The 24,333-nt window shown below is 45.7% G+C and overlaps 1 protein-coding gene across 1 annotated transcript in view; it reads right to left on the bottom strand.

The window, feature by feature from the left end:
- Positions 1-24,333, bottom strand: part of FLII (FLII actin remodeling protein) — a 57,381-nt gene that overhangs the window by 11,007 nt on the left and 22,041 nt on the right. The window contains exons 10-24 of the mRNA XM_082199621.1: positions 22,721-22,805; positions 21,344-21,491; positions 18,364-18,497; positions 16,739-16,951; positions 14,278-14,457; positions 12,520-12,602; positions 11,220-11,294; positions 9,512-9,595; positions 7,525-7,696; positions 6,288-6,392; positions 3,873-4,064; positions 2,995-3,183; positions 1,607-1,746; positions 879-1,134; positions 169-323 (exon numbers count right to left, since the gene is read on the bottom strand). Coding sequence (XP_082055747.1) covers positions 169-323; positions 879-1,134; positions 1,607-1,746; positions 2,995-3,183; positions 3,873-4,064; positions 6,288-6,392; positions 7,525-7,696; positions 9,512-9,595; positions 11,220-11,294; positions 12,520-12,602; positions 14,278-14,457; positions 16,739-16,951; positions 18,364-18,497; positions 21,344-21,491; positions 22,721-22,805 — 2,211 coding nt within the window. The remainder of the gene's footprint in view (positions 1-168; positions 324-878; positions 1,135-1,606; positions 1,747-2,994; positions 3,184-3,872; positions 4,065-6,287; positions 6,393-7,524; positions 7,697-9,511; positions 9,596-11,219; positions 11,295-12,519; positions 12,603-14,277; positions 14,458-16,738; positions 16,952-18,363; positions 18,498-21,343; positions 21,492-22,720; positions 22,806-24,333) is intronic.

Here is a 24,333-nt window from a genome sequence, read left to right as displayed (position 1 = left end):
GAGGAATATACAATATATGTTAAGAAATTGAGATGTATGTAATGAATGAAAAAGAAAAATGAATAAATAATAATAATTAAAATTAATTAATTAATAATAATTTAAAAAATCAGAAAGGAAGACTCCTAAGGCGGGGGCCTATAGGGGTCAGAGGCAAGAGCCGCTCACCGGGTGCAGAGGGCGCTGCCGTTCGTACGGATGTGGTAGAGGCTGGGTTGAAGCCCATCGTCTCTCGCTTTCCTCTTGCCCTTGTGGATGATGAATTTCCGCTTGAAGTGGGAGAGGAATTTAGGGTTTTCCTGCTGCTGTGTCATCCGCACGACCTGAAGCGATGGAAGAAGGAGCAGGGGAGGATTACCGTACGTTTCCGTGTATAAGACGCCCCCTTGTATAAGACGCCCCCAATTTTTGGGGACTCAAACTTAAGGAAATGGGAGGGAATTGCCCAGAGCTGAGCTTTTTTTAAGGGGGTTGGCTGAAAACCACATGTCAACAATATGCGCTGAACGAGTATATCCCTCCCCCTTTAACATGATCTGGTTTTTTTTTTGGGGGGGGAACCCTCATCTAATACACGGTAAAGTACATTACCATCTATGGCCACGGTTCCTCTTATATTAAGTGGTTGACTCAAATAACCAGAGTGCAGAGTGCCTTTGTTCTGGGTTCCAGCCGGCCATGTACCCTCCCTTTTATTTATGCTTTTCAAGTTTATACATTTCATTAGTTTTATAATCAATTTAACATTTCTTTATCATGAGTGCAAGCCAGAAGCACACGAGCTGCTGACTCAATACTGCCGTCTCCACATGGACATAACCATTCTCCCAGTGGATTTTTTTGGAAATCGACCCTCGGGTACCACCGAAATTGCTCACCTCCAGCTTCCCAGGGAAAAGGTTCTCAAATTTCTTCTGGAGGCTGAAAGTGAATGTGAGCCAGCCCATGTTGGAGGCCTCCCTGCCTTGCCAAAAATAAACAACGCACTGGAAATCTTCCTCGGGCTGCTTCTCCTCTTCTTCTTCCTCCTCCTCCTCCTCTTCCTCCTCCTCTCCCTCGGCAGCCCCTTCGGGTCTCTTCTTCTTCCTCTTCTTCTCCTCCTCTTGCTCCTCGCTGTCCACGGGGACCCAGTACCTTTGAAGGCGCAAAGCACAGTGAATCGCTCAGCGATGGAGGCAGCTTGCTCCCTCCTCCCGAGGAAGCTTCAGTGCGGATCGAAAGCCCCATCTACACTGCAGGGCTCAAAAGCGGAGCCAAGCAGGACCGCGAGGGGTGTGGCCTAGCGAGAAGGGGTGTGGCCAAGGGGGCGTGGCTTGGGGAGAGCCTCGAGGGCCGGGTTGAGAGGTGTGGAGGGCCCAGGCGGACCCGTGGCCTGGTTCAGTCTAAGTCAGCTCCGTAGGCTTGTTTTCCAGACTCAACGGAAACACTCTCATTTGGTCCAAATCCTGCAGTGTTCGGGGTTGGACTAGATGACCTTTGGGGGGCCCCTTCCAACTCTACTAATTCCATGATTCTGCATTGGATCAGACTGGACAGAGAAAAGAAATAAAGAGGGAGGCAATGCCTGCGGAGGTGGGTGGGTGAGCGACAGCAAGGGCCTGCTTACCGGCACAGGAAGACGTAACAATCCTGGGTGTGGAAATGCCCAAATTCCTCCTCGGGTAGGCGGGCGAACTTCTTGCCTTCCAGGACAAAGCCCTCCATGCCATCCAGGTCTTCGTTCCATTCCTCCATGAGCTGCTCCGCCTGCCCCCCAAGAAAGAAAGAAAGAAAGAAAGAAAGAAAGAAAGAAAGAAAGAGTTAAGCTGCAGGGGGGCTGACAGCAGAACTAAGAGGAAGACTGAACATAGCAGTGAGGAGGTATCACTTACTGTATTTTTCGCTCCGTAAGACGCACTTATTTCCTCCTAAAAAGTAAGGGGATGTGTATGTGCGTCTTATGGCGTGAATGCCTATGGACAGCGGCGGGATCCCGCTGCATGCACGAGCTGAGGATCTATGGCTCCCCTTCCTTCCCTCCTCCGTGACTCACTTTGAAGCAGCAAAGAGGGAAAGGAGCCGCTTACACGAGAGGAGGCTGCTGAGGTTCCTGCGTTGGGTCCGTCTGGGGGTGTCCTGCCTCCCCGCTCATCGCTCCTTGAGTGCGTACGCTAAAGAAACATACAGCTCCTGTCCCCCTCACTCTGATATATAGGTAGTTTATTACTAAAATAGTTTAGTACAACATTTGATTCAGAATATTTCCCCCCGTTTTCCTTTTTAAAAAAACTGTCTTATGGGCAGTTGTGTCTTATGGAGCGAAAAATACGGTTAATAATAATAGACCCCCCCCTTCATCTGAAGATCTCAGTGTGTTTCACAGCATAAAAATACTGTGGGAAAGCAGTCTCCCGGACTGCTGATATATTTCTCTGCTGTAAATAAGCGCTTCTTAGATTAGAAAGAAGCTGTGTACGTAGTGTTTTTCTGCATGGGTGAGATTCCTCAACATAAGCTACTTCGCTGATCGCTATACTCTGCTAGACGCCGGGAGAAGCACTGAGTTGCAGCGGAGGTGTGCCGGACGTTAAATCTCACAAATACAAGATGAAAACCCAAAATTCCTAATAAAAACAAGAACAAGACAAAACCATAACCTCCCCTCTCCAAAATGGGGGGAAAGGAGGCTTTGAGACCCACAGACAGGGCTGAACGATGGGGGTGGAGATGCTCCTTCAGCTACACAGGACCGAGGCCTTTTAGGGCTTTTAAGGTCTGCACCAACGCTTTGCATTTCACAGACCTCCGGGGGGGTGTAGGGGCTCACTGGCGGAGCCTTAAAATTACAGAATTCTGTGTAGGAATTTTCTCCTTGGTTTGAATACAAAGAGTTTGGGGTCGGACGACGACTGGGGCAGGAAGCAGTAGGGCAGATTTTAGACCGCCTCCGCTTCACGTGAGGTGACTCTGCAGAGGAGAATCTCGGCCCAGCCACCCGCTCCGTCTGAGACCTACCTCGCTTAGCGGCATGGGGGGCTGGCGCGGCAGGAAGAGGGCTGTCAAGTCAGCCTTCATCTGGTCCTTCTTCTCAGAGTCTTTCTGCACTTTTCCTGAAAGGCCGTCTGCCTGCTTGACCGACTCTGCGTTGCGGGTGTAATCCACCTTCAGCACGTCATCCCAGTTCTTGAATTTGGACTTGAAGACCTGGGGGGTGGGGGGCAAAAAAGGACAGACATCACCAAAGAATGGATGCTTTTGAATTCTGGTGCTGGAGGAGACTCTTGAGAGTCCCATGGACTGCAAGAAGATCAAACCTATCCATTCTGAAGGAAATCAGCCCTGAGTGCTCCCTGGAAGGACAGATCCTGAAGCTGAGGCTCCAATACTTTGGCCACCTCATGAGAAGAGAAGACTCCCTGGAAAAGACCCTGATGTTGGGAAAGATGGAGGGCACAAGGAGAAGGGGACGACAGAGGACGAGATGGTTGGACAGTGTTCTCGAAGCTGCAAACATGAGTCTGACCAAACTGAGGGAGGCAGTGGAAGACAGGAGTGCCTGGCGTGCTCTGGTCCAGGGGGTCACGAAGAGTCAGACACGACTAAATGACTAAACAACAACAAATGTGGGTTTTTAAAAAATGAATACACTGGTACCTCAGGCTACAGACGCCTCGGGTTATGCGTTTTCAGGTTATGGACACACCAAAACCCAGAAGTACCGGATAGGGGTACTTCCGGGTTTCAGCAATTGCGCTTTGCGCATGGGCAGAAGTGCTGAGTCGAGTCACGCGCGTACACAGACGCAGCGCTGCGGGTTGCAAACATGCCTCCCGCACGGATCATGTTCGCAACCCAAGGTTCCACTGTAAATAAATACCTGCCCACCCACCTACCTGGCACTCAGTGCCCTCCAGGTTGCGGGTCACCATGGCGTGTTTGGGGCGATGCAACATGCTGCAGAGCTCCTGACCCAACTTGAGGGCAGCGGCGCGCACCAGGCGAGGAGACTTGCGGCCGATCCAGATGAAAACGTCAGACCAGCAGTCCAGGATGTAGACCGACTTGGTGTCCAGAAGACTTTGAAGCTGTGGGAGGGGAGACAAGAAGGAAGGGTTTCAATTCACCCTGCTCGGCTGCCAAGATCAGTTTCGGCAGCTCCTCAAGGCCTAGTGCCAGAGTTGCCCAAAGGGCCCGTCGGAACAGCAGTTATTTGGAAATGTGCTGCCACCATTTCAAAGCAGCTGTGTAAGCCGAGGGCCTTCTCAGTAGTGGTGCCCGCCCTAATAATTGCCCTCCCTTATGTCTAAGACATAAGTAACTATGGCTGAATCAACACAGATACAAAAAACGGTGTGAAAACCGGTTTTTTTAAATAAAGTTGTAAAATATACATGGAATTTGCCATTAGCTCATCAGCACCATCTAGTGCCACATTTGTATAATGCACTTAGGTAAAGGTAAAGGAAACCTGACAGTTAAGTAAAGTCACAGACGACTCTGGGGTTGCGGCGCTCATCTCGCTTTACAGGCCGAGGGAGCCAGCGTTTGTCTGCAGACAGTTTTTCCGGGTCATGTGGCCAGCATGACTAAGCCACTTCTGGCAAAACCAGAGCAGCGCACGGAAACACCGTTTACCTTCCTGCCGGAATGGTACCTGTTTATCTACTTGCTTTTGAACTGCTAGGTTGGCAGGAGCTGGGACTGAGCAACGGGAGCTCACCCCACTGCGGGGATTCGAACTGCCAACCTTCTGATCGGCAAGCCCTAGGCTCAGTGGTTTAGACCACAGCACCACCCACGTCCCTGTATAATGCACTTAAAACACACTTGAATATATACAAACATAATAAAACATCAAACATTAAAAACTTCTCAATACGGGCTGCCTGCAGATATTGTCTTAGTGTCAGATTGTTGTTTATTTCCTTGACATCTGAACGGAGGGTGTTCCACAGGGCTGGCACCACTACCGAAAAGGCCCTGTGCCTGGTTCCCTGTAACCTCACTTCTCGCAGTGAGGGAACGACCAGAAAGCCCTTGGAGCTGGACCTCAGTGTCCAGGCTGAATGATGGGGGTGGAGACGCTCCATCAGGTATACAGGACTGAGGCTGTGTAGTGGTTAGAGTGTTGGACTAGGACCTGGGAGACCTGGGTTCAAATCCTGACTCGGCCATGAAGCTCACTGTGTGACCTTGGGAGCCAGTCACTGCTTCTCAGCCTAATCTACTTCACAGGGTTGCTGTGGGGATTAAAGGAGATGGGGGAGAACTGTGAAGCTTCTTGGGGGGGGAAATGGTGGGACAGAAATGAAATAAATAAATAAAAATAAATAGGTCCCCTGATGCAGTTGTGTTCCTGGGAGAGAGTAGAGCTTCCCGCTCTGTTCCCTCTCCCCATCCCATTCATGCATTCTAGCGGGGTTGGATCCCATCCAATTCTACAACACACTCTCTCTCTCTCTACCGTATTTTTTGCTCCATAAAACATATTTTTTCTTCCTAAAAAGTAAGGGGAAATGTCTGTGCGTCTTATGGAGTGAATGCATGGTCCCTGGAGGCGAATTGCCCAGGGGCGAAAAGCAGATCATGCTTTTTTTTTTTTTAAAGAAAGAGGGAAGTGGGTGTTGAAACAAAGCCGCTGATTGGCAAGCGATCGGGAGGGAGATAAGGGATGCTAGCAATAGAGGAGGCTGCCTGGGAGTGGGAAGGTAAAGACAGCAAACTTGCAAAGGGGGGAAACAGGAAGACTAAAGCAATAAGGAGAGAAATTAGAAGAAAAAGAGGAGCAAAAAACTGCTCCAGCTAAGGAAAAGACACTAAGGCAAACAAGAGGGAAGGGAGTGTTGAAAGGAAGCAGCTGATCGGCAAGTGATTGGGAGGGAGATAAGGGAGGTTAGCGATAAAGGAGGCTGCCTAGGAGGGGGGAGGTAAAAGCCCATGGATCCTCAGGATTTTTGCATTGGGTCACCCCAAATTCAACATCAGATCACATAGCATGCCCATGGCTACAGCCTGCACCCAAAAAACCCAACCCAGATCCACTGTTTCGTGGGTGCAAAATGGTGCAAAAAACATGGTTACAAAGCACAGATCCACATGGCTCCTCAGGATTTTTGCATTGGGCTACCCCAAACTCACCGTCAAATTACGTCTGTGGCCACAGCATGAACCACAAAAATCATACATCCACGGTTTCATTCAGAATATTTTTTTGTTTGTTTTCCTCCACTAAAAACTAGGTGCTTCTTATTGTCAGGTGTGTCTTATGGAGCGAAAAATACGGCATATATAAACACAGAGTGGCGTACCAGTCTCATTTCTGGCAGCAGATCCACTTTTGGCCTCTTCTTGTGTTCCACAGAAAGCTTGTAGTTGATCTGGGGCAGCTCCAGGTAACCCAAACCTAAACCGACCTGTGGGAGAACAGGAGAAGGAAGGAGAAAAGGGAAAATGGGTGTTAGCAGGGAGAAGGGAGCAATCAAAAGCCCACCTGGAAAGCCTTTTCCCACTCCGGGGTCTCTTCTGCCCCATACTTTTAAAGCAGCGTCATACCGCTTTATATAGCCCGGGCTTCCCGCAAAGGATCCTGGGAACTGTAGTTTGTTATGGGTGTTGAGAGCTGTTATGAGTGTTTGGGTGTGACCAGCCTAGAATTGATTTAAATCAAATTGATTTAAATCACTAGTCAGTAAGACTTTATTTAAATCATTTTTTCTTTACAGAAAGACTCATTCTTGCTGGTATAATCTTAATATTTACAACCACATGAAGGCTTCATTTCTGGAATAGTAAATTTTCAGAGTAGTTTTTACAGTCATATCAAAAATTACTGATTTGGTTATACAGTGGTACCTCAGGATGCGAATGGGATCTGTTCCGGAGCCCTGTTCGCATCCTGAACAGAACATAAGACGCAACGGTGCATCTGTGGGTCGCGTTTTGCCCCTTCCGCGCATGACATCATTTTGAGCGTCTGTGCATGCGCGAGCGGTGAAACCCGGAAGTAACGCGCTCCATTACTTCTGGGTTGCCGTGGAGCGCAACCCGAAAGCGCTCAACCTGAAGCACATTCAATCCGAGGTATGACTGTACTATTAGAAATACAGAGACAGATAACTATGAAATTATTTTCAGGTTTTTAATAAGTTAACTGTTTATATTTGGACAACTTTTCTGCTGTATTTTACTGGAAGGAGAAAAATAATCATTTAAGCGTTTTATTTAACTAAAACAATAACATTATAGCGTATGTATCCATGTTTGCTAACTGATGCGGTTAAACAATTAAAAAAAAACCCTGAGACTGAGCTTTAGCACACGTGAAAAACTGAAAAAAAATCTTTATTTCCTGATGAATAGCCTTTGGAGTCTGGACCATAATGTAACTTAAATAGAAAACTATATTTACAAAGATTTTTCCTCCAAAAGCATTTTATTTTAAAAATCTAAATGAAAAATAAAATCCAATTTAAATAAAACAAAAATCCAAAAAAAATCATTGATTTTTATCCACCCTGGGTGTGACAGGTGTCTGCACCAACTCACCTTGTAGAGTTTAGGTCTGGGAGGCTTGAAGTCATCTGGGACGTTGGGTTTGATCTCATCCGGCTGCCCCCCCAGGACCTCCCAAAACTCGGGCGCCTCCTGCGTCTGACTGACGGTCAGGATCTCTGCCTTCCCCTTCCTCTCGTTCTTATTGATCTTCTCTGCGAAAAGCCTAAGAGGGGGGAGAAGAACGGAGCGGAAGACTGATTCAGGGAAAGACAAAAAGGAGCTCAGAGGAACAGATTTGCATTGTAACAAGGGTTCAGCTCCAATTAGTGTTCGGTTTTTCATTTACTTAATACATTTCCACCCCTTCCCTCCAAAAAGAGTCCAGGGTGTCGAACGACGAAGCAGCAAAACAATACATCTGAACCACCAAATGCTTCAAAACACCTGGAATCAGAATTTAAAAACAGATGCTTATCCGCACAGGTAATAATAACCTCAAGATGGCCAGGATATAAAAATGGCAAATAACCAGTTTCCAGGAAGCACAATTCATGGCAAGCAAATCAGGAGTGAAAATCCATGTATTATTTGTCTATGGAGCCCTTAAACAACTTGGGGGCAGTTTGCATGCGAGATGACATTAACCCCTGACATGCCCACTTGACCGCTGGCATGGTTGCAGCTGCTGCACAATATCTATTTGTATGAAATCAATCTTATATGCGCTCTTTGTGGGGCTACCTTTGAAGGTGACCTGGAAACTGCAACTAATTCAGAATGCGGCAGCTAGACTGGTGACTGGGAGCGGCCGCCAAGACCACATAATACCGGTTTTGAAAGACCCACATTGGCTCCCAGTACGTTTCCAAGCACAATTCAAAGTGTTGGTGCTGACCTTTAAAGCCCTAAATGGCCTCAGCGCAGTATACCTGAAGGAGCGTCTCCACCTCCATTGTTCAGCTCAGACACTGAGGTCCAGCTCCAAGGGCCTTCTGGCAGTTCCCTCACTGTGAGAAGTTACAGGGAACCAGGCAGAGGGCCTTCTCGGTGGTGGCACCCGCCCTGTGGAATGCCCTCCCATCAGATGTCAAGGAAATAAACAACTCTGACTTTTAGAAGACATCTGAAGGCAGCCCTGTTTAGGAAAGTTTTTAATGTTTCATGTTTTGTCGTATTTTTAATATTCTCTTGGAAGCTGCCCAGAGTGGCTGGGGAAACCCATCCAGATGGGTGGTGTATAAGTAATAAATTTATTTTTTATTTTTATTACAGTGTGGCAGCATCTACACTTTGAAACTCCCTCATCTTCACTGTACACATTTTGGCACCTGCTAAAAACCCTTTTTTAAAGTCAGGTCTAGCCAGATGTCTGGAATGCTGGTATGTGTTTTAATTTGTTTGTAGTTTACTGCTGGTTTTAATTTCTTGAATGTTTTAAAGTGTTGTTACTCATTTTGATTGATTTTTTTTTGTTTTTTGTTTTCATTTGCAAACTGCCTCGAGGGTTTTTGTCGCTACGAAGAAACGGTGCACAAATTTTAGGAAATAAAGTATAAATGAAATAAACAAAAAACGATAATGGCATCGGCAGTTCAAATAAAGTTTACCACAGACACTAAGAGAGTTTGTGTACTGGTCCAGTAAACGCTTCCGCTGCGCCATCAGCAACGGCTCTCTTTGCAGAGCATTAATTAAGTCCAGTGCAGAGATTCTTGTTGCAGTACAAGCTTCAAAGTCTCAGCAGCAAAGAAATAACGACACAGGGAAGCCTGTCTTTCCAAAGACAGGTTTATTGCAGAAAGATAACAGAAACACCTCCGGAGCTTTCAGACATTTTTGCTTCACACCCCACGCCACGCAGAGAAAACAAACACTCTTTATATACTGAGCAACTTAACAACTTAACAAGCTTGACTACTTAAAGTTACATGACATTGCTAACTTGCCAGCGTCTTAGGTTTCACACCCTAACAGACACCACCCAAAGGCCCAAAGCAACTGACATCAACCACAACCCTCTCCTTGCTTGGGGAGTTACCTGGCTTTAGTGGTGCCACTCAGAGTCGCCTGGCTCCCCCTCCAGATGTAGATCTCGAGGCCGTGGTCCAACAGGAAGACGAACCTTGAAAAAAAAGTCCCAGGAAAGAGGCAAGTTGGAGATAAAGAAAGACCCTAAAGACAAGGTCAGAGTCTTTTTACACGCAACAGCGGCTGCAAAAGTACTCGTGGCCAAAAACTGAAGAGCAAGGAAACTCCCTCAATGTCAGAGTGGCAAATCAAATTTTGCGAATATATTGAACTAGCCAAGATGACAGCATCAATTAGAGTGCAATCAAAGCAAGAATTAAGAAAGGAATGGAAGCGTGTTGAAGAATACATTGTAAAATATTACTTCAGTGGAAATCTTTGGATAAGTACTGAGTGAGTTCATTAATGCAATGATTCTGGAATAGAGGGCTGATTAATGTGATGAATAAATGCGAACACAATGATAAGAGTTTTAACGTAGCGAGAAGGACGTCTTGCACGTGGGTGAGGAAAGTCACATGGGTATTTGGGTAAATGGTGAATAGGGTATAGGGTTAGATGTGGGTAATCCATATATTTAATATAACATATGTTATGTACAGTGCTGAAATTGTACGGTAACTAACGGGTAATATGAATTTAATAAATAAATAAAGGATTAAAAAAGAAAAAGACGGAAGGGGGCCTTTTCCCCAAATAGCTAGAAGCTGCTGCAGACCTCACTCAAAATCAGTGATGGGGCTTTCCTCTAACCCCCCAGGTTTTATGGAACTACAACTCCCAGAATCCTCCAAGCCAGTGGTTCCCAACCTTTTTTTGGCCATGCCCCCCCCAATCATATCCCACAAGGCAGTGGGAGTTCAGGATCAGAGTTTTCCTTCTCCCAGGTGGGTGAGCCCCATCGACCCCTCACTTCCCTCTACAGCACATGAAGAAACTGCCTTCTTGGCCATTGGACCACTCTTGGTCTCATCTGCTCAATCCACCAGCGTCTATCTTCACATGCAGAGGAAGTCTCTAACTCACTGAGAGTTTGAGACCCATCGGCTACCCTCACCTGGCTTAGCCGGCCAGTCGAAGCCGTTCCCAGGGTGTGGCTGCTGTCACATGCTGACAGCTTCTAGGAGCCACAGGTGGGAACTGAAAATCATCTCACACTTTCCATATTTCTGATGCTGCTGTTGAGAGATGCCCTTCCACATTATCACAAGATGTGGATGAAATAAAGTCTTCCCGGGTGGCGTAAAAGGTCTGTGGTCCTTCTTTGCCTTGCAGGAGCCGGCTATATTGTGCCATTTCCCCATCTGAGAGTGCAACAGTCCTAACATCCCTAAGCCAAGCAGGGATTGTCTAAATTTTCCATCTCTGAACTCCAGATTGCTGCACAACAATCAATAAAGAACAAACCAATTCCTTGCATTTAATATTATGGTTTACTCCCTCAAATATGGATAGCAAACACTAATGCGGAGTTAAAGTTCTCTCATTCTTTAAAAGAAATTATTGGTGGACCTTAGAAAATAATTCCTTAGCCCAATCCAAGGATGCCTTTGCAAGTACAACTCCACCAATGTAATGAATTGATTGAGGACTTCCTATGAGACAGATGACCTAGAATGTCAACTCAGCTATACATAATATTTTAGGGATTTGTTTCCCCCAAAATTGCTGATTTTAGAGGATCCCGTTTCCAAAAGAGAATCACCCTAAATATTTACCGAGGGTCCAGTGATGCTGCCTTCAGAGGTACCGGTTCCAACTTTATGTTCTTCTTTCCATAAACACGGTAAAGCCTACATTGAAATCGGGGGGCGAAAATGTTAGATGACAGGGGGAAACTTAAATCCACCAACGGGTCTGTTGGCCAAAGGTCTTGGAAGTTTTGCAGTTCTTGAAGATTTCCCCTACTTCCTTAAAATAAGAGAACATTCAAAACGGCCAGCACGGAAGAGGAAATGGATTGACACTAGATAAAGAGAGGCTGTACCAGGACTAAAAAACTTGGCGGTTTGGAGCCCTCTGTCATATAATTTTTACACTAGAAAGATCTAGGCAGAGAAGACTGGTTTATCAGGGCACTGCCACACCAAGGGGAATTGCAAGCTAAACAGTTTTCCCCAAATTCAAAACAATCTCAAAGTCACAGATCTTTCCTGCACCCCACATTATTTATTATCCTGCTGTCAGAACTTGAGACATTCCTGCCAATCTCCTGTTCTCTGGCCAAATCAGTTTTTTGTACTGCTGAATCAACCCCAATCCAAAATTACTGCTATGGCCCAATGTTCCCTTCCATCTGCCTCTAGGCAGAATAATCAAATGAAAAATTAGAAATTTACTAGTGTTAGCCCCCCCACAATTAAGAAACAGAGGGGAACAAGGAGAACAGCCAGGAGTCTTAAGTTGGAGCATCTTCCAAAAAAATAAATAAATCTGGATCCCCTAAATCACAAGTGAGTCTTTGGAGAGGCAGCGGATTGAGGCCCATTCAGAAGGGACAAGCTTTGACCTGAAAGTTGCACCCAGTAATCCCAAATGCTCTGGGGCTAGCAGAAAAAGGACTCTGTATGGGCTCAGAAGCACCCTTTCTTCACACAAAAGCAAAATAAGATTTGGGTGTTGTGCCTTGGATAGAAATTTTTTAAAAAGAAGAAGTATCAAAAGGGGACCAAAATAAAAAAATTCCTTCCAGTAGCACCTTAAAGACCAACTAAGTTAGTTCTTGGTATGAGCTTTCGTGTGCATGCACACTTCTTCAGATACACTGAAACAGAAGTTGCCAGATCCTTCTATATAGTGAGAAGGTGGGGAGGGGTATTACTCAGAAGGGTGGTGGGAATGGGAGATTGGCAGATAGCTGAGATGAGCCTGTTGACGACTCTTAACGACTGTAATAGGTCTTGCAGGAAAAGGCAAGGGGTGAGAAGGTGAGAAATGGCTTAGTCATGTAGTTATGTATAATGCAGTCATGTAGTCATGTATAATGGGATAAAGGGGACCATTATCATCATTTCTTACCTGGTGACATAGTGTGTGTCTTCCACTGTATAAAAGCCACTGGCCGTCCCACCTTCAATGTAGGAGATCTCGTGATCAAAGACCTGCCAACAGACACGAAAGTTATTTTTTTTAACATTTGGATGAGATACCAAAAGAAGATGAAAAACTATTTCTGTATGAGACAACGGCGGCCAGAGTTTTGATAGCTCAAGGATGGAAACATCAAGATCTGCCGACTATTGAGGAATTACACAAAACAAATGAAATACCGTGAAAATCCTTGAAACGAGAAGTAATCGATTAGAAATATTATCTTATAGAAAAAACCTAAATAATAAAAATCAAAAAGTTTAAGGGAAAAATTAGAAAAACCTAGAACTGAACAAAGCCTTAACGGGATGCCGGCTACAAACCTCGTTTTACTGAACTATTCAGTTTCCTCAGAAGGAAATAGAGAAATCATAAACCTTAAATGACCAAATTCAAATAAAGGGAATAAAACTCCCACAAATACGGATGTACTATAATCCTAGCTCGACCTAGGTCAGGGGTCTGCAACCCGCGGCTCCGGAGCCGCATGTGGCTCTTTTACATCTTTGCTGCGGCTCCGGGGCGGATACTAGCGAGGGGAAGAGGCGCATTGTGCGCCCCGACACTCCTCACTGTGGTGGGCACTGTACTGGCTGTGACATCGCATGGGGGCGGTGCGTGCGTTAGTCACGCACCGTCCCGACGTCACCTTCCCGCCCGCTGTCAGATCGTGGCTCCGGAGATATATTTGTTTTAAATGTCGCAATTGTTTTGCGGCTCCCAGTTGTTGTTTTTTCTTCGGAAACGGGTCCAAGTGGCTCTTTTTGTCTTAAAGGTTGCAGACCCCTGACCTAGGTGAAGCAAAGCGCAGTAATAAAGGATTGAGGAGTCAAAGGTACAGTTTCTAAAACTGAGTTTACAAAAAAGGTTTGAAAACCTAAATGGCAAATTTTAGACACAGCTCAACTTGAAGAAAGCCAAGCAGAGTAATAAAGAGTTGAGGACTCAGCTGTGAATTTTTTGTATTGAGGAATGGCAAACAAAGATGGTAGAGTACGCAGAATTAGCCAGGCTGACGGGACGAATTCATGAGCGGGATGACCAGACATTCCAAAAAGACTGGAAGAAATTTACAACTTACCTTGAGAAACACTGATAACATATAAGAACACTGGCAGGCTTGAGATAAACCTTAAAACTTATAATTGTTGGAGCATTCTATATGAGATTATAGAAAGAACTGTGTATAGATATGAACAGTATGCTGATATAAATCAATGTGTAAATATTATAGTGTGGAAACAAGAAAACCAGAAGAGGGGTAGAGGGAAGTGGTCATTCTGAGAGTTTTAGGCTACTAATATTGTAAGAATGCATAAACATGCCGTATTTTTCGCTCTATAAGACGCACCAGACCGTAAGACGCACCTAGTTTTTGGAGGAGGAAAACAGGAAAAAAATTAATCTGAATCCCAGAAGCCAGAACAGCAAGAGGGATCTCTGCGCAGTGAAAGCAGCAATCCCTCTCCCTGTTCTGGCTTCTGGGATAGCTGCGCAGCCTGCATTCGCTCCATAAGATGCACACACATTTCCCTTTACTTTTTAGGAGGGAAAAGTGAGTCTTATAGAGCAAAAAATACGGTATATGAAAATCAATTAAAGCAATTGCCCCCCCCCAAAAAAAAACCCCAGCCGAAAGGGGAAAGATAGATATAGCCAGCAACCTGCAGAGAGGAAGGAGCTTACCTGGCTGAACTCGTCGCTCTCGTCTCCCATCTCCTCCCGGATGCTGCGGCATTCGGCGCCCAGATAGTTGCGAAGGTTGACCGCATGGATGGCAGAGCAGGCTTTCTTGTCAAGCGTGGCTTCCTGGCCAATCCAGTAGTAGATCTCCCAGTTCAATGAGCCGTTATCGTCTAGGAAAGTCTGGGGAGAAGCAATGTTTGCAGCTGGACCAACGGGCAAGCTTGAAAAGGAACCCTCCCTGCCCTCAAGGTCGCTTTGGGTTAGGGACCTGCGTATGGTGGCATCAAACCAGGCACAGTTCAACTTTTGTCTACTCCTGTGGCAAGGGCAGGGCAGCCGTGGGCCTACAGATGTTGTCGGACTCAAACTCCCATCAGCCCCAGCCAGCAAGGCCAAAGGTACGGGATTATGGGAGCTGTATGTTTCCGAGCACAATTCAAAGTGTTGGTGTTGACCTTTAAAGCCCTAAACGGCCTCGGTCCAGTATACCTGAAGGAGCGTCTCCACCCCCCATCGTTCTGCCCGGACACTGAGGTCAAGCTCTGAGAGTCTTCTGGTGGTTCCATCACTGCGAGAAGTGAGCTTACAGGGAACCGGGCAGAGGGCCTTCTCGGTGGTGGCGCCCACCCTGTGGAATTCCCTCCCATCAGATGTCAAGGAAATAAACTATCTGACTTTTAGAAGACATCTGGAGGCAGCCCTGTTTAGGGAAGTTTTTAATGACTATGTTTTAATGTATTTTAAAACTTTTTTTGGAAGTTGCCCAGAGTGGCTGGGGAAACCCAGCCAGATGGGCAAGGTAGAAATAATAAATTATTATATATTATTACTATTACTATTATTATTATTATTATTATTATTATTATTATTATTATTATTTAGTCCTGACAACATCTGAAAGGTCACGGGTTCCTTATCCTTGGGAGATCATGGCCACCTTCACAATACACACTTACAACACTAGAACGCCACTTTAAACAGCCATGGCTTCCCCCAGTGAATTCTGGGAGCTGTAGTTTGTGAAGTGTGCTGAGAGTCATTAAGAGACTCCTATTATAGCTATAGCTCCCAGAGTTCCCTGGGGAGAGGGACTGGTTGTTAAACCATTCTGGGATATATAGCCCTGTGAGTGGGTGAGGGCACCCCCTAACAACTCTCAGCCCCCTTAGTAAACTACAGTTCCCAGGTTTAGGGGAACCCGTGACAGTTTAAGGCTCAGGACTGCAATACCTCAAGGTCCTCCTCTTTCCCATATGAACAGACCTGGACCCTGCGATCATCTTCCGAGGACCTTCTGAGGACTGGAGGGCAGCAACATGAGAAAAGGGCCTTTTCTGTGGTGGCTCCCCATTTGTGGAATGCTCTTCCCCAGAAGGGTTCGGCTGGCGCCTTTGTTACATATTTTCAGGTGCCAGGCCAAAATATTCTTCTTCTCCCATACTAATTAAACAATCTATAGCCTTTTAAACTGTGTTGGGGGTGTTATTGTTTATTACATTGTTAAACATTTTTGTGTTTTCATATTGCAAACCGCCCTGTGATCTTTGGATGGAAGGCAGCATAGAAATCTAATTAATAATAATAATAGTAATAATAATAATAGTAACGAAAGAAGAATGGCAAGCAAAGCTAATGGAATATGCTGAAATGGAGAAGTTGACTGGAAGAATCAGGGATAAGGACAACAGAGACTTTAAAAAAGAATGGGAATTATTTATGATGTATTTACAGAAGCATTTACAGATAGGTAGCCGTGTTGGTCTGCCATAGTCAAAATAAAAAAATTCCTTCCAGTAGCACCTTAAAGACCAACTAAGTTAGTTCTTGGTATGAGCTTTCGTGTGCATGCACACTTCTTCAGATACACAGTATCTGAAGAAGTGTATATCTGAAGAAGTGTGCATGCACACGAAAGCTCATACCAAGAACTAACTTAGTTGGTCTTTAAGGTGCTACTGGAAGGAATTTTTTTATTTTTACAGAAGCATTGTAAAGAAGTCGACTCACTAGCAGGGTTTGAGTAAACACTTACAATTAAGCAAATGAGTATAAACGGTTAAAAGGTAATAACTGGGCAAATAACAAAACCTAAGATGTAATTTGGATATTTGGTATGCTACAAAGATAAGAAGAATATAACAATATTTAATTATAAAATTATAAAATTAAGGTAGAGCAAAATAGGAGAAGCAAATATTTAAAGAATCAGAAGAGGAAGTTGGGGGAAGTCAGGGGAGGGCGGTGGGGAGACTGGGGTTTATATATTCCTTTTGTGATAATGTTTTTTGTGTTAAATATAAAATTGCAAAAATAAAATAAAATAAAATAATAATAATAGTAAGGTGGCATCCTAGCGCATCCTAGTTTGGTGTGAGTGAGGCCCATGAAGCGACGGACAAGCAAGTCTCCCACCTCGCAGGGGTGGTTGTGAGGATAAAAACAAGATGTCTGCCCCCCTCACCTTCAGGACAATGTAGCAGTCGGCCTCGTAGAACTTCCCGTGAAAGGTCTCGTCCACCATTGTGGGCACAAAGTTCTCAATCTGCCAGACGGTGATGCCAGGGAGCTGCCCCACGTCCTCCGTAAAGAACTCAGAGTAGTTGAGCTGAGGCTTCTCCAAACTCTGATCCCAGCGGCGGGTTTTCAGGTCTGTGTACTTTGGGTCTCCGTTCTCCTAGCGCGGAAAGAAGAGGGAGGGAGGGAGAGAGTTAGTAAAGGATCCTAACGGCAATAAGAACAAAGAATAAGGGATCCTGGTAGATGAAAAGAAGGGGAAACTAGCGTGCGTTCAGACATGGGGATTATTGCATTGCATTTTCCTGATTATAATGCGACTGCTTCTTTAACCGGATTCTAACATTTCTTTGACGATGCAATAGCTATTGCTTTATGGGATGGTGGCTTTTTATATACTGCCATCCCGTGCTGAACTTATTTTTTAAAAAAATAGTTTTTATTAAGATTTTACATTTTTTAACATCAAAGTATCATAACATATCAGGGACGCAGGTGGCGCTGTGGGCTAAACCACAGAGCCTAGGACTTGCCGATCAGAAGGTCGGCGGTTCGAATCCCTGTGACGGGGTGAGCTCCTGTTCCTCAGTCCCTGCTCCTGCCAGCCTAGCAGTTCGAAAACACGTCAAAGTGCAAGTAGATAAACAGGTACCGCTCCAGCGGGAAGGTAAACGGCGTTTCCGTGCGCTGCTCTGGATCGCCAGAAGCGGCTTAGTCATGCTGGCCACATGACCCAGAAGCTGTAAGCCGGCTCCCTTGGCCAATAAAGCGAGATGAGCGCCACAACCCCAGAGTCGGCCATGACTGGACCTAATGGTCAGGGGTCCCTTTACCTTTACTATCATAACATATAACAAAAATACCATCCCCCAATTTTCCCCTCCTCTCCACGACTTCCCTCAGTTTCCTCTTCTGGTTTTTTGGCATATTATCTCCTCCAGCTTATTTGTTATTTCTTATTCTTTAATTTTTTTAAAAAAAAATAGTTATAATTCTTCTCTTTTCATTTTAACATCAACATTCTATTTCCTACATTTGTTTTGTTAATTGCAAGTGTTTAATCCAGGCATTGGCAAACTCGGCCCTCCAGATGTTTTGGGACTACAACTCCCATCATCCCTAGCTAGCAGGACCAGTGGTCAGGGATGATGGGAGTTGTAGTCTCAAATCATCTGGAGGGCTGAGTTTGCCTAAGCTTGGTTTAATCAAACCCTGCAAGTGAGTCCATTTCTTTACATTGATTCTGTAAATATGACATGAATGGTTCTCCAGTCTTTCTTAAAATCTCTATTGTACTTATCTTCCCATGCTGAACTTTAAACGGCCATCACAGCCTTTTGTGGAAGTGAGTTCCCCAGATTAACCCAGAAATTCTTTATTTTATCTGTTCCGAATTTCCCAACGTTCAGCTTCACTGGACACCCAAAACTTCTTGCGTTAAGAGAGAGAGGAAGAAAATATTTCCTTCCTCCACGCCATGCAGTTTTATAAACGCCTTGCCTTTTCTCTAAGCTAAAGATTTCCAAGTGCTGCATCCTTGGAGTCACCCTCCATCACTGAGTGTGTTCCTACCTCCATCTTCTTGTTCTTCTCTTGCGCCACGTCCGACATCCCCTTCAGCACCTGCTTTGCCTGATCATCCTGTGACGAGTCTTTGCGTCTTCGCAGGCGCATCTTTCGTGCCATGGGGTCCTTTGGGCTGCTCCCTAGGAATAGAAAGGGGTGGGGAGAAACAAATAATTTTAGGGGATGGAAGACAGCTTTGAAGCTCCCACAAGTATCGCTTATACACGCAGTTTCTGCTCTCCGAACACAATGTGTTCTCAGGAGATGGTTTATCAGGTGAGCGTTCACAAAACAAGTCAATGATTCCCACTAATTCCTATGGGGAAATGTCTAATGTGTTCCTGATCACAGAATTTTGGCCACAAAATGGTGAAAAAAAACCAGGGAGAATTCTCTGAAACACTGCAGAAGGCAAACAAGGAAGGGAAAAGATGCTCTCTTCTTCATTCAGTCTGTCCCCTTTTCTCCCCTCTCCTGCTCCCCCCCCCCATGGTTTCCAGTGGACCAACATGACACATAAAAGTAAAGATTGTTTAAGGCTGCTTATTTCTCTACAGTACTACATACAGGTCTGGCTATTTGGATCTCTGAATCTGAGGAGCGTATAAGTGAGGTCTGGGTACTGATCTCTCGTGTTTGGATAAGTGAATTTTTGAACAACAAGTGTTTGGATAGTGCACGTGTGGATAGATATTCAACTCTCAACTTACACAGGAGTTATAACCCGGGATAGTGCATAGAGCCAAAATCGTGTATAGTCAAAACACACATTCTCTGCACCTCTGAACACTCTCCCAGGTGAGTACAATAGTGCGAGGGATTACTGACTCCCCACACCCATGAACTTTTTTAAAGTTCAGCACTTTTTTTCTGACAAGCACGTAAAGCCGAATTTGCACAACTTGAATGTGCCTAAGTTGTGAGTTGGAAACAAGAAGAAATTCTGACGAAAGAAGAATGGCAGACGAAATTAATGGACTATGCAGAATTGGACAAAATGACAGGAAGGATTTGAAACCTGCGGGAACCAGAGATTTGTAGAAGATTGGAAGAAGTATATGAATTATTTTGTAGGAGGTGAGGACAGGTGACCCCACCTAGGCCCGAAGTCACCCCCCCCCCCCCAAAGCAGGCTCAAAGCTTCTCAAAGCTTTTCAAAATCATTTTCTCAGCAGCTAAGCATCAGAAACATTTCGCTCTGCTGTAACAAAGGTCGCTTCTCAGGCTATAGTTGACCTTGCCAAACAGTACATGTCCCTTGCAACTTTCTCTCCGGGAACCATGCCAAAGCACAAGAATGAAACAACGGGAACACTCTGAAAACCCCTTGGCTTCTCACCCCCCCCCTTTCCTGGGAATAGTCCCAAGACAGCTTTCTGTTCATGCTCAGAGGAACTCATGGGGCAGGACTCCTGGGAAAAGGAGGAGAAAAGGGGGAGGGAACTGGAATGGGTACAGTGGTGCCTCGCAAGACGAAATTAATCCGTTCCATGAGTCTCTTCGTCTAGCGGTTTCTTCGTCTTGTGAAGCAACCCTATTAGCGGCTTAGTGCTATTAGCGGTTTAGCGGCTATTAAAAGCTTAGCGGCTTAGCTGCTAAAAGGCTATTAAAGGCTTAGCGGCTTAGAAAAAGGGGGGGAAAGCGGAAAAAAATCTCAAGACTCGCAAGACATTTTCGTCTTGCGCAGCAAGCCCATAGGGAAATTCGTCCTGCGAAGCGCATTGAAAAACGGAAAACCCTTCCGTCTACCGGGTTTTCCATCTTGCGAGGCATTCGTCTTGCGGGGCACCACTGTATATAAACTCTGTGCACATGACTGTGAACTCATGCATGCTTTTTGTGAACTATCACACTTGCTCCTTCTACCAGCTCATGGATGGTAGAAATAAAAGCCTTTTCTCCGAAACTATTCCTTGAGTGTCTGTTGACTCCCACTTCCCTTTCCCGGGCGCAATATTTTTCCCACCCGAGGGCAAAGCCTCATAAGGCTACAATTTGAAGAGCAACCGTAATCAACAAATTACGCTAGCAGGACTACAAGAAGTTTTGTAATGAGAAATATACGAAGTGTTACAAAGTAGAAAAAGAGATATTGGTTATGAGTTTGAAATGTAATAGGGAAGAAAGAAATGCATACTAAGAGATCAGATTGGAAAGTTTTCAGACAGGATTGATGGAAGTAAAAAGATGTAAAAGTATGTTTAATTACTGTTGAAAATGATATGTTAAAAAACTATATATATATATATATATATATATATATATATATATATATATATATATATATATTTGTGAGTTGACCGTATATTTTAAAACTTCTGAGACTTTTAAACTAAACCACCAATTTTTTAAAAACAATATCCAACTGGTAACAGGCCTTCTGAAATTAACGGACCTACAGTAAATTGCTCAGGTCTTATTAATTTCAGTGGGTCTATACTCTGCATAGTTTTAACACTGGATGCAATTCACTGGTAGGAAACAAGGCAGTTTATCATTTGCCAGGAAGGCTGGGGGCGGGGAAATCGCAAGGCCAGAATAACCCACAGTAATAATAAATTAATAATAATAATAAATTTTATTTATATCCCGCCCTCCCCAGCCGAAGCTGGGCTCAGGGCGGCTAACAACAATCAAAATAGTCCAACATTCTAAAACATTCATTGTAAAATTAACTAAATCAAATTAAAATCAAATTAATGGCAACCATCAAGCAAAATTCTGTGCAGATTGCCAGAGGAGGGGGTCAGGCTGCGCCCTGACCAAAGGCCTGGTGGAACAGCCCTGTCTTGCAGGCCCTGCGGAAAAATGTCAGGTCCTGCAGGGCCCTAGTCTCTTGTGACAGAGCGTTCCACCAGATCGGGGCCACAGCTGAAAAAGCCCTGGCTCTGGTTGAGGCCAGCCTAACCTCTCTGAGGCCTGGGATCTTTAGGGTGTTTTTATTTGCAGACCGTAAATTTCTCTGTGGGAGAAATACCAAACCCACCTGCCCCAGCAGCTGCTACCGTAGCTGGGGAGGCCCCCGCCAGTCGCAGCTGGTTCTGCAGGGAGAAGTCGATGTTGTACCACTCGGAGGTCCTGTCCACAGGCTTGGGGGGCATCACGAGGTTGGGGTTCTCACGGACATCGAGGATCTGGAAGAAGGAAGGGCAGGAAGGGGCGATGGATTCAGAGCCGGAAGCAGAGTGGAGGAAAAGGCTATTCAGGTCAAAGGCAGCTACGGGAATGGGAAACGCAGAAGCTCATCCAGATCCTGCTAGGGCCCACTTTGAACAGTCATGGCTTCCCCAAAGGATTCTGGGAAACGTTGTTCGTTAAGGGTGCCGAGAGTTGACCCCTATTTCCCTCGAAGAACTACAGATCTCAGAGTGTTTAATCGGCCAATCCCTCTTCCCAGAGAGCACTGGGAATTGAAATTGAAATACAGTGGTGCCCCGCAAGACGAATGCCTCGCAAGACGGAAAACTCGCTAGACGAAAGAGTTTTCCGTTTTGGAGATGCTTCGCAAAACGAATTTCCTATGGGCTTGCTTTGCAAGACGACAATGTCTTGCGAGTTCCTGCGGGTTTTTTTCCCTTTCCCCCCTTTTTCTAAGCCGCTAAGCCGCTTATCAGCTGATCCGATCAGCCGATAAGCTGCTAAAAGCGCTAATCCGCTAATCCATCAATGGGCTTGCTTCGCAAGACGAAAAAACCGCTAGATGAAGAGAATCACAGAACGGATTCTTTTCGTCTTGCGAGGCACCACTGTACTTTGTCACTTGTACAACTTGTATACAGTGAGATTACACGATTATTACTCAGCTCTGTTAGTCTTAATTCCCCTCATTTACTGACGCACACCCACCAAACCCAAAAGTCGGTTGCCCTGTTGTTATCTTTGTAACTGTGAGGGGATAAATCGTCTTCATATAGGATTTTGGCTTCTCACTTTTGGCCCGTTAGGGGCCAAGTGGAGTCCCACAGCATGAAAGATGATGATGATAATTAATTTATACCCCACCCATCTGGATGGGTTTCCCAGCCACTCTGGGCGGCTCCCAACAGAATATTAAAAACTTCCCTAAACAGGGCTGCCTTCAGATGTCTTCAAATGTCAGGTAGTTGTTTATCTCCTTGACATCTGATGGGAGGGCATTCACAGTGCGGGCGCCACCACCGAGAAGGCCCTCTGCCTGGTTCCCTTTAACCTTACTTCTCGCAGGGAGGGAACCGCCAGAAGGCCCTCGGCGTTGGACCTCAGGGTCTGGGCTGAATGATGGGGTTGGAGACGCTCCTTCCGGTAAGATGTTGATCCCCTTTTCTTACACGCCCCCCATCCCAACTCCCAGGCGCTTCTGACAGCAAGGACCCCCTGGCCTCACCTCAATGTCTGTCAGAAAGTGCACGGCCTCAGGTAAAGTGACCAAGCGGTTCTTGTTCAAAACCAACTTCCTGAGCTTGACACACCTGTGGAGAGAAAAAGAGGTGCTTACTGTCTCCCTTTGAACCAGTTAAGTCATATGGGGAAGGGCTGTAGTTCAGTGGTAGAGCATCTGCCTTGCATGCAGACGGTTCCGGGTTCGAATCCCCAGCATCCCCAGGTAGGCCCAGGACGGAGCCCTACTCAAAACCGAACATGGCAATAATTCTGGCATCTGGCAAATAACATAAGGGCAGCCTGTCAGATCAGGCCAATGGGACCATGTTCTCACAGGGGCCAAGCATGCAGGATTGAGCACGAGATTCCTCTCCCCTCGTGTGGTTTCTGACAACTGGTACCCGGAAGAATTGATGCCTTTAATTGTGGAGGCAGAGCTTAGCCATTGCAGCTCGTAGCCATTGATAGCGTTCTCCTCCATGAATTTGCCCGATCCTCTTTTAAAGCCATCCACGTCAGCGGCCATCACCGCCTCCAGTGGCAGTGAGTTCCATAGTTTAACTCTGCACTATGTGAAGGAGGACGTTATGGTATGGATGGACATCCATTGGACGTCCACAAGCCCTAGTGTTACGGGGGCGAAAAGGTCTCTCCATGCACTCTCCAATGCCATGCATAATTGTACAAAGGGCAGTCATGTCAGCTCTTTGATGCCTTGACCCTAAACTATCTTCCCTCTGGGGAGCTCAAGGTAGTGTATGTTGTTCTCCCACCCTTCCCTCCACTAACAACAGCCCTGTGAGGTAGGCTAGGCCCCGAGAGTGTGTGTTAACTGGCCGAACGTCACCCAGCAAGCATCATGACCAAGGGAGGGACTTCAACCCTGGTCTTTGAGGCCTGAGGTCCAATACTCTAAGCATTACCCCACCACTGGCTCTCATTCCAGGCTTTAAAACTGCTTAACCTTTTAAGCCTCTGAGACTCAAACAAAACTGCCCTTCCTATTTATCATATTTTTATCAACTGTTATTTGCTGGGGGCGGGGGGATCCAATGTAGCGGTCTTTCGCTTTTATTGCTCAGCTCCTTGAGAGAAGCATGTGTTGAAGGCTGCGCGACAGAAATTGAATAAAGGAAAATTAATATGAGAGGCTTGCCCCAAAATTGATGAATTACAAGCTTTGGGTTCATAGGTAGGTAGAAAGAGACATTACAGTGGTACCTCTACTTATGAACGCCGTTCGCACCCCAAAAAGTCTGTAAGTAGAGCACCCCAAAAAGTCTGTAAGTAGAGCACCACTCTTGCACAGGCGCGAAGCCCGATAGAGTGCTTCTGAACATGCGCACAGTGCGTAGATCGCTTCTGCATGTGCAGTGAACCTGGAAGTAAACACTTCCGGGTTTGCCACGTTCGTAACCTGAAAAGCCGCAACATGAGGCAAACGTAACACAAGGCATGACTGTAATTGTTTCCAAGGTAGCGGCAGAACAGTGCTGATTTACAGGAATCGTCTCAGCCTGGAAGCACATCGGCCAAAGGCACATAAAACCATGTATGTGTGCACAGCCAACCATGCAGGTAGTCCTCTGGGAGGAAATACTGTGCCTCAAGGCCACT

This window comes from Podarcis vaucheri (assembly GCF_965113315.1).
Source record: "Podarcis vaucheri genome assembly, chromosome: 14".
NCBI lineage: Eukaryota > Metazoa > Chordata > Lepidosauria > Squamata > Lacertidae > Podarcis > Podarcis vaucheri.
Note: the sequence above shows the minus strand (reverse complement) of the source record. Positions and strands in the feature narration are given on the sequence as shown.